Genomic DNA, 9,948 nt, shown 5'->3' with positions numbered 1-9,948 from the left:
TCCTGGATGACTCAGGATTCAGTTTCTCCACAGGACGGGAGCAGACCGACTCTGTGTCTGCTCCAGCCCGGAGGAGCAGGCAGGGGCAGAAGGGAAGCCAATCATTCTTTTCTTACACAATAGATTTTTCTAAGTCCTATAGATTTAATAATTATACTAAAAAAATGAGGCCATGAAATTATTTAAATACAAAGAAACACATTTGGGTGCTGAATGGATAAGGAGCTTAAAAATAATAGTTTATATCCACTGTACATTTCTCTATTCCTAAATTTCAGAATTTTTTTTAAAAAAAATTTGAGATAGGGGAATGGCACTGTCTGTGATGACGATATGGCATTTTATATAAAATTGTGGATTTTTGATGGCTTGGGAGTGAAAAACTGAACGATGGCTATAAACCTCCTCAGACTCCCAGATAAATGGTTGTCACAAGAAATGTGAAGGCTAACAAAGCAGAAAAATGGCAAAAGAGGGACTATGTCAGGGGATTATAGTGGGGTTTAGTGCAGAATCCTTGGCAAACATAACTCTCATGGTCTCTTACCTTGTTTCACAAGTTAGCACAGAAAGGAGAAATTACTTAAAAAACTTACTCCCCTTTCCCTCCCTACTCTGATTCCCTTACCTTTTTCTCTCTGTCATTTTTCTATATTCTGAGTTTTAACAAGCTTTCTCCCCCTCTTCCTCTCCCTCTCTCTCCCTCCCTCCCTCCCTCCATACCTCACTCTCCCTCTCTTTCCCCTTTTCCTCCTTTTGCCCCATTCCCATTCCCTTACTTAAAATCTCTCCTTCTTTCTCTCAATATGTGCCAAACAATAAAACCAAATTGGGGGGAAGGCAATGGCAAAAAAAGACATCCATCTTCCCCAAAACTTTAGAATCTAAAGAAGGTAATACTCATAAAGGGAACAGTGAGATAAATACTCTCCCCAAGCAGAGTTATTACAGGTGTTCACAGAAGGGAGTCATTATTGTTAAATGTAAATATGGGGGAAAAACAGTTACCCACATCTTGAAAAATGATCGGGGTGTCACAGTTATAAAATGGGTTAACTAAAAAGACAATGTAAAAAGGCAATCAAGACCCCTAAGTCCAAACTTAAAATCTCTGTTTAAGTATAAATAATATGAAATAACAGAATTTTCTTGATGTTATAATCTTTTTTAATTTATTTCATCAGTCAGTTGCAGAAACAGATAGAGGTTGAGGCTAAGGAGTATCTGGTTACCTTAGCTATAGCTCTGTAAAGATATTGGGTGCTTTAAATGATGCCCTTAGAGCATGCTAAAATGGTAACATCATGGATACATTTTGCTAAGGAAAAATGTTATAATTAACTTCATTGGCTACTTTATAAAAACTACTATTTTTATTTATGAATACAGACATGTGCTTGCTCAATTGTATGTATACCACTTGTGTGTAGTGTGTGTAGAGGCCAAAAGAGGGAATAAAGTCACTTGAAACTGGAGTTAACAGGCCTTTGTTAACCACAATATATTTTATTGGATATGTCTGTTTTAATTGTGTGATTTCAAATAAAATTAAATCCTGATCATGTACAATTATTTCTGTTCAGTTATATGGTTTCTATTTACTATCCTTTAACACGAGGTTTTTTGGGGGTTTACTTTCTGCTGGATTCATAAATTGTCTTCTTTTTGTATTTATTTAATTTTCATTAATAAATTTGTTTATATTTATCAAAAAAAGAAACTGGAGTTAACAGGCCTTTGTTAACCATCCACTAAGGTTGCTGGGCACTGAATCAATGTCCTCAATGAGCACTAACTACCAAGCTATCTGCCCATTCCATCAGTTACTACTTTTTTACTTTTTAGTACAGGATATGCATTCAAATTTAAAAAATAAACAAACATGTTTCTCATTAAGATTATATTGGTCATTGTTCCCTTGGGTTGAGACTACAGAAGCTCATCTCTCAGCTTTAATTATATAACTGTTACATATTTGCCCTCAATTATTCTTCTTTGTGAGCAGTTTGTTTCAAGGAAGAGCTTCATTTCTAATGAAATTGCTTGAATAGTATTCAGTGGTTAGTAAAGTAAAAAATCAAAAACTAAAGATAAATCTAGAGTGGAATATTATAGAGCAGCTAAATTGTTTGAAGTAAGCTAGGGGATCATAGAGACAAACTAACACATACTTTGGATGGATAGAACAAGTTACAAATGATCCAGCATATGTTTAAACCAACTACAATATGGAACTTCTAGGTTAAACTTCTTCAAATGGCTATTTAGGCAGTATTTATGAAAACTCACATGTACTTGACAGAAATGTGGGGAAAGCTAATGCAGTAGGTGATAGGAAGAGCTTTCACCCAAGACTATCTAGATTTACGGATAATAGACTCATTGTGTTGCTGCTATATTAACACACTAAGCTGAAAATGCTTCACTATCTAACAACTCATGATTCTCTGGCGATCCTTGTGTGAAGAGAGTGTCTACAAGGGACAGAAATGGAAAATGGCAGTGGTTCTACCAAATTATATGAAACTTACAGAAATATGTAAGAAGGAGACAGAACATCGTTTATCACGGCATGAATTATTGATCTGGGTTCATTAAGACTCATTCATCCGAGGGCCAAGGGAGTGAGGAGGTTTGAAGGGGTGGAAGTGGGGAGTGGGGACATCCTCATGGAAACAGGATGGTGGGAGCAGGGGATAGAAGATATGGGATGTGGAACAGTAAGAGGGTGGACAGGGAGAGGGATAAGATCTGGAGTGTCAAAAAATTAAATATTTGGTTTTTTTTAAAAAAAGACTCATTCATCCATTTATAAGTAATTGAGTCCACATGGTCTGAATATGCTCTGAGTCAAACATCTTTGCAGATTACATTGAGCAATTACAACTGAGGAAGACGTTGAACTTCTTGAGGTCTCTCTACAATCTCTTGCTATAAAGGTCTCACATACCCTGATCATCAGTACAGCCTTTCTGATGTCCCGAACACCATCATACACCAGACGTGAGGCATCGATGAACTCGTTCTCCTCGAATGGTTGAGGGACATTAGCACTCAGGGCTTCTATGGCAACCTCAACTTGTTCAGCAAAGCGTGGCATCACTTGGAAAACAAAGGAAATTACATAATGATCAGAGGAGTTTTTCTTTTGCTGTTCATCATTCCAGTCCTTAGGTAAATGTAGTCCTGTACTTTTGGTCCAGTTTCAAATAGTTCAAATTCAGTGATCTTGTATCATTTACCACAGCTAAAGGAAGCATATTGTTACTTCATTTTTTTTAAATTGGCTATTTTATTTATTTACATTTCAGATGTCATCCTCTTTCCCCATTTCCCCTGCCTAGAAAACCCCTATCACATCCTCCTTCCTCCTTTTTGTTTTTATACCATTTTAATTACATGCAAGTATTAAGGTCAGTTCTAGGTTGAGGGAATAGCAATACAATAGATGCAAATGGACAAGGAACAGAAAGCAATAAACACAAATAGTCAAAGAACAAGCAAGGCAATAAACAAAATTCTGTGAACAATCCCGTGATCACTGTTTCTAAAGGAATGACCAAAATATCTGAGCCAATTTCCCTGTCCTAGCCCAAAGTCATTTTCATGTCTAAAGCCTATTTTTTTGTTCTACCCTAAGATGTAGATTCCTGCCTGAAATTACTTCTTTGTTCTAGCTTAATGTCAGATTCCTGCCTGAAGCCCACTTCCTTGTCCTTTGCCAATGTCATATTCCCACCAGGCAGCCAAATTTCTTGTCCTTGTTCCATGTCAAATTCTTTCCAAGCAGCCCCAAAAGCTCTCTGCCTCTCCCCTTTTTTTATTTCATAAACAAGACTGAGTCTGTCTTAGGTTGTTCTGACAAGAATGCCTTCCTTACCCATCATGGAATATGCATTATCAAAAGCAATGCATTTCTGTCTTAGGTTTGTAAAGCTCTAAATGGCTCAGTAGTTAAAAGCACTGTCTGCCCTTCAAGAGGTCCTGAGTTCAATTCCAAGCAACCATATGGTGGCTCACAACCATCTGTAATGGGGATCCAATGCCCTCTTCTGGTGTGTCTGAAGACAGCTACAGTGCACTCATATACATAAAGTAAATAAATAAATCTTTTTAAAAATGTTACTTCTTGCAAGGTGACAGTTTGCAAAAAAAGAAATTTATGTTATCCATCCAAGGTGAGGCAGGTTAGTAGATGGGTACAGATTTCACAATTATGGTAACCTGAGTTGAGTTTCATTTTTTCTACTTCCTACTCCTGAAAATTTGCCCGGATTTTCTTCTAAGCCTGCTTTTTTGTCTGTATGAGAGTTATAGTTGATACTATAATATACAGAAAAATATAAGTCTTACACTGTCCTTAGAAAATACTAACAAACATTTCAATAAACATAACCAGTATATAGTAAACCTTTTGGAATACAAGAAATAAATAGAGAGGATGAGGCTGGAGGAAGGATCATGTAGAAGAACAAAGGGAAAACAGAATATCTCAGCAGAAAGATCTATAGAAGAGAAGATTCAGTAGGCTCAATGTAGTTTGTTCTATTTTATGAATATCATCTTGGTGTCAGGGGCAGCTCTGCTTATACACTGAAGGCCTAAAATCAGCAATAGGCCTGACATACATGCCTGCTAACACAAAGTCTTGGGTCTCTGTGGAAAAACACTGAAACAGATAGTTATAAAATATTGTAAACAGGCAGTTTCGGTGGAAATTTACCAGCCTGAATAGTCATAGACCTTGTAGATAGTTAGCCTTGGTGGAGAGTACCAACTTAGATAAAAATAAGTGATTCACAGGTGGAGTCATAGTGATCTGTACCCTGAGCCTTCACCCAGATGATACTCTGTTCTGGAAGACATCTGTACTCCCCCTGAACACCTAAGCTCCTGCATCATCCCCTTCCCCACATCCTGCCTTTTTTGTGTATATAACCCCCGTGTGAAAAAGTAAAAATGTCAGTTTGATCAGACTATAGACAAGCTGCTCATTCTTTGTGTTTGCCTATTTCCCCCACTTTCTCTTTCAGGTGACCTCCCTAGACCCCTGTTTAATGCTCTGCTGGACGGGGCACCTTGGTATGAAAAAAAAGATGCACATGTAAATTCATAAAAGGAGGTTACCTCCTTCTCTTGCCTCCTTCTCACAGGACAAACACATACACACACAAATACACACACATACACACACACACACACACACACAGAAGACACACACATACCCACAGGCATGCACACATGCACATATGCATTCCCCTGAGGACAGAAGAAAAAGAACTCACTGGAATATTTAAAATACTTAAGAGATTCTGGAAAAGAATCTGGCAAGTTGTACTGGTTTTGTTCCTTTTTAAAATCATAATTCATTTTTCTCAGCTGTTATAACAACTCATTCCTATGGCAGATAAAGGCCAAAAGCACAACTCACTTTATTTACAAGGACAATAAAATAGAAACATCACTGGTCTGCATCCATTTCTGGGTTTTCATGCCTGGTTCATCTTTATGCTCATTTTCTGGATATTAGATACTTTGACATTCATTTTACTCTCTGGTGTGAGAACTTCTGCTCAATTCCTATATAGGATAAGAATATCCAAGGGACATAACTTCTAGAGAAGTGCACATATACTAGAAAAAGTCAATTTTTTTTTTAAGGAGAGGAGAGATGGGAGTGAGGAGGCATAAGTGTTCTTGCTATAACTACCAAAACCAAAGATGAGAATTGAACAATTTTCCTTTCCCAGATGAATCATGAGGATTAGCGCCCTATACCACCTGAGATTTCCATATAATCATTAAGCTGCAATGACATGGAAAGAATTCTGAGGCTATTTCTCTGTATTGCTATAACTATTAATTGAAACCGAAGTGATTGGCATTCTAATTATGTTCATTAGATCAATAAGAAATGCATATATGTATCAGAGCATCACACTATGCCCCATAAATTGTGTAATTATTCCATGTCAACTCAACATAAAATTCTAGAAACCATTATTTCTAAAACCCATACATGAACCTGAGCTCTTCCAATTATCCCTTTGTGTTGAGGATGAACTTTTTTTTAAAATGGAACTTAAAATATAGATAACTGTAATTGACCTCCTAGAGTATGAGAGTATTTTTGAATGCATTTAGCATTTAGAAAAGGGTATTTTACTTAAATAAAATCATAACTTTCTTTCTTCAGTAGAAAATTCTGAGTTACACTAATTCCACTTTATTTGATGGTTTAAACTGGCATGTTCATGGCAGTCAATGACTTTACCAATTTATATGCTCCTGCTAGAAGCACTTAGATGTATAAAATTTCACTCACTGTCAGGTTGATAAGATTACTTACTAGGAAATGGTACATTCTGTCTGCCTTGATAAGACTTGAGTTTGATCCCCAGAACCTACATGGTGAGAGGAGAAAAGCAACTCTTGCAAGATGGCCTCTAACCTCTATACATATGCTATTGGATGTGCTGATAAATTACACAATCATATGTTTGATATCATTCATTGAAAAGACAGCAATTATGTATCATTTCATACTTAGAATGAATAAAAAGTTTGAAGCATGATAGCACTATGAAAATGTGGACAGAAAAAATATCTACTGTAGTTGGGACTGAAAATACACCATCTTGGCCACTACTACCATGAAGCATGGTAAAATGACTCATTTTACTCCCCAACAGGTGAATGGATGATAATCTAGGACATATCCAAATATCAACTTGTATAGAAATGCAGTTGATCAGTCATACCTTGGAGTCATATGAAATCTCTTTTGGGACTCTGTGTTTGTGGCTGTGTCTTATTTACCTGAAGTGATCTAAGAGTTGAGTAGCAGAACTTATACAAAAACTAAAATGGAAAATAATTGCTTTCATGGGATCTTGTTAATAGGCCACATCTCAAACTTATCCTGATGGCTCCAACCAAACTTATGATATCAGGAGTAATTATCATGAGATACTTGCTCTAGGTCCATCGGTATTGCATTTGTGTAGTACAAATGGACCAGAATGGGTAAATAAAGAGACAGCTAATGTAATAATGTCTTGAAGTGAAAACTTATGTGGGAAAAGAAAAATGAAACAAGATAATCACTTGTGAGATAATAAAAGCATGCACAAAAGAATACAGTACACCATTTAAACATGCATACTTTTCTGTGTGTTATACATGCTCTAAAGCTATATCCTATCTTAAATACAGTAATTTCCTTTAAGGAGGAGAAGATAGTATCTGATGCATTAGCCTCTACTCTGTTCTTTTTCTAGATATTTTATATAGTTCAAACATTTTTAAAGGAATTAAAGTTAGTCTGTAAGTCATGTATCTCTTTGTATAATAAGGCCCTGAAAAATAAAATATAATTCTATCTTATAGGCCACAACACAATACAAAGGAGTTTCATTAATATTATTAAAGTGAGAAAGTTTCTGAGGAATTGTGAATGAACCATTGTGCATCTCTCCATATTAATAAATGTCAACTAGATGGTTGAGTTAGGTAATGCCTGCTACTTAGACTCTAACCTCCACAAACACATCTCTGTCTTCATGAATACCTTTTCTGTGTCTCACAGGTAAAACGAAAATGAGCCTCTTTTTTATCTGTGCAAAATTATCCTTAAGAAATAATGGAAGCAAAAAAAAATGAAGTGTTGATAAGACTTTATATGCTTATGTTTAGACCCAAGGGAACCAAACAAACAAAAAAAGATATAAGGGGCTACTATGAAAAAATATTGTATACTTTGATATCACATCATTTCCCCCTTCCCTTTTCTCCCTCCAAACACTTTCAAATACCCATCCTTGCTCTTTTTTCAAATTCAGGGCCTCATATTTATTAATTTTTAATTTTACACACACACACACACACACACACACACACACACACACACACCATACACACAGAGAGATAAAAAGAGAGGGGGGAGAGAGAGGGAGGGAGGGAGAAAGAGAGAGCAGAGAATCTCCTATTCCTAAATACATAGGTAAATCCTAGATATATCTGAAGCCCTACTCACAAAGTCTCACTAAATGTGTAAAGCAGCTCATGCTGCCTAAATATGAACTGGAAAAGGACTATAACAATAGGCAAAATGAATAAGAGAAAGTGAATAAGAGAAAGGCCACGAGTATTCAACCCTACACTAAAAGTGGAAGAATACTAAGAGTGGAAGAAATACTTTTCCCTATGGAAGAGCTCACAAACTGGTTATCTACAGCTAAATGGTCTTCCATGGAGACAGATATATAAAGTAACATTATAAAGGCACTACTTTTAATGAGGGATACAATGATCCATGATAGCTGGACCTGGGGTTCTCAGTCTAACTATAGATTCATTGAACATCTTGATAATGCATAGAATATGTCCTCACCCCAGAAGTAACACTGAGATTAAGAAAAAAAATGTCAGAAGTGACACTAGCTTCACTTCTATCTAATTAGGACAAGGCTTAACACTGCCTTTGTGATTCCCACTTCATATATCAACAGAGTTGCTGACATAGGTTTATATAATTAGAAGCTTTTCTTTCTTTGTGAATTGTACCCAAAAAATGTAGACACCACTTTGCAATTATTTATCAGCAGGCTGAACTGTTCTTAATAGCTTATGCCCTGAAAGGGTGATCAAAGTTAAAAGTAAAGTTACATTCTAGCTATACTTTTACATGCACATTGCATACTGGGCTGCAAAATAATGACCTTCTAAGAGGAATGAAATGGAAGTTAATATCGTATATAAAAAATCAAGGTCATTCTATTCCAGTGCTGGTTGAGATCTAAACCATGGGTGACGACTTTGGAAATGAATCTTCCCAAGAGGCTCCAAGAGGTGAAATTTCAAAGCATAGGGTGATTCTGTTTACATGAATGACAAGCTGTACTGCAGTGTGAATGGGGGTCCTGACAGCCATAAGGGAAAAGAACAAGGTTAACTGGATGCAAGGGAGAAGCACAGCCAGACTGCCCATCGTTTCTGAGGACGTAAGCAAATATCTGCTCAGTCTTAGACTTTACGGGGGACCTCCAGTAATGCAAATCTATCGAAGTGTCTGATGTTTGCATACTGTTTACTTGTTTCTCTGGTTTAATCACACCACCTAGCCCTACACATACACAAAAGTTGCATTTAGATGTAGTTCTGCCTATTTCCAAATAGGGCATGACAGTGGGGTAAAGTCATGTTGATGATCTGTCCATAAGAATTAATTCTCTCAAATAGAAATGCATACCCTTCCTTCCCCCTGGTTAAGTAAATATCTCCTCAATCTCCCACTTAACTGTCATTCTGAAAGCTTCTTTAATCCCCGACATCTGAAAACATGAACTCACTCTGATGATAGTTGGTACACAGAAAGGGGTGTTTCTGTATGTCCATTAGTTTGCCTGAATCCTCCCCTGAGTTTTTCACCCTAAGTTTCTGTCATAGTTTTGCAGCATAAGGAACCTACTCAGTCAGGAAGGGAAATGAGTACCATAAGAAAGTGGTGGAGTGAAGAATTCATTTTTCCTTGAGTATCTCTAAGACAAAACAGATAGCTTTCCCCATATTTCCTATTCATTTGTGATGTTCATAACTCCATATTGATTCAGAATCTCAAGGAAGATTTTTTTCAGGGCCATGGGAAAACTTGGTAGTGGTAGTCCTTGTTTGGTGTGGGGTCCTTTCAGAAAGCAGAGCTTAGAAGACTTTCAGGATCAAGCTTCCTTGGAAGGCTGACAAAAATAAAGATCCCCACTTCTGTTCTTGACTAATTCACTAAGACCAAACAGGCAAATCTATATACAGAAGCATCATCTAGGATGGTGATGCTGTCAGGCCACACAATGAGAGTGCTTTCTTTGGACAAATTTTATTATAAACTGTAGGGAAAGTAGACAGAGAAGCTGTTCTAGAATCAGATCAAATTCGTTAGGTCCCTCCCCCTCC

At 36.8% G+C, this 9,948-nt stretch overlaps 1 protein-coding gene across 8 annotated transcripts in view; it reads right to left on the bottom strand.

Annotated features, from left to right (window-relative positions):
* Positions 1 to 9,948, bottom strand: part of Ctnna2 (catenin alpha 2) — a 1,083,974-nt gene that overhangs the window by 76,669 nt on the left and 997,357 nt on the right. For all 8 annotated transcript variants that reach the window (XM_028762290.1, XM_028762294.1, XM_028762295.1 and 5 more), the window contains one exon: positions 2,951 to 3,102. In XM_028762290.1, the coding sequence (XP_028618123.1) occupies positions 2,951 to 3,102 (152 nt within the window). The remainder of the gene's footprint in view (positions 1 to 2,950; positions 3,103 to 9,948) is intronic.

Source organism: Grammomys surdaster, unplaced genomic scaffold (assembly GCF_004785775.1).
Source record: "Grammomys surdaster isolate TR1022 unplaced genomic scaffold, NIH_TR_1.0 133, whole genome shotgun sequence".
NCBI classification, from domain to species: Eukaryota; Metazoa; Chordata; class Mammalia; order Rodentia; family Muridae; genus Grammomys; species Grammomys surdaster.
The sequence above is the reverse complement of the archived record's forward strand: the minus strand, read 5'-3'. Positions and strand labels throughout refer to the sequence as shown.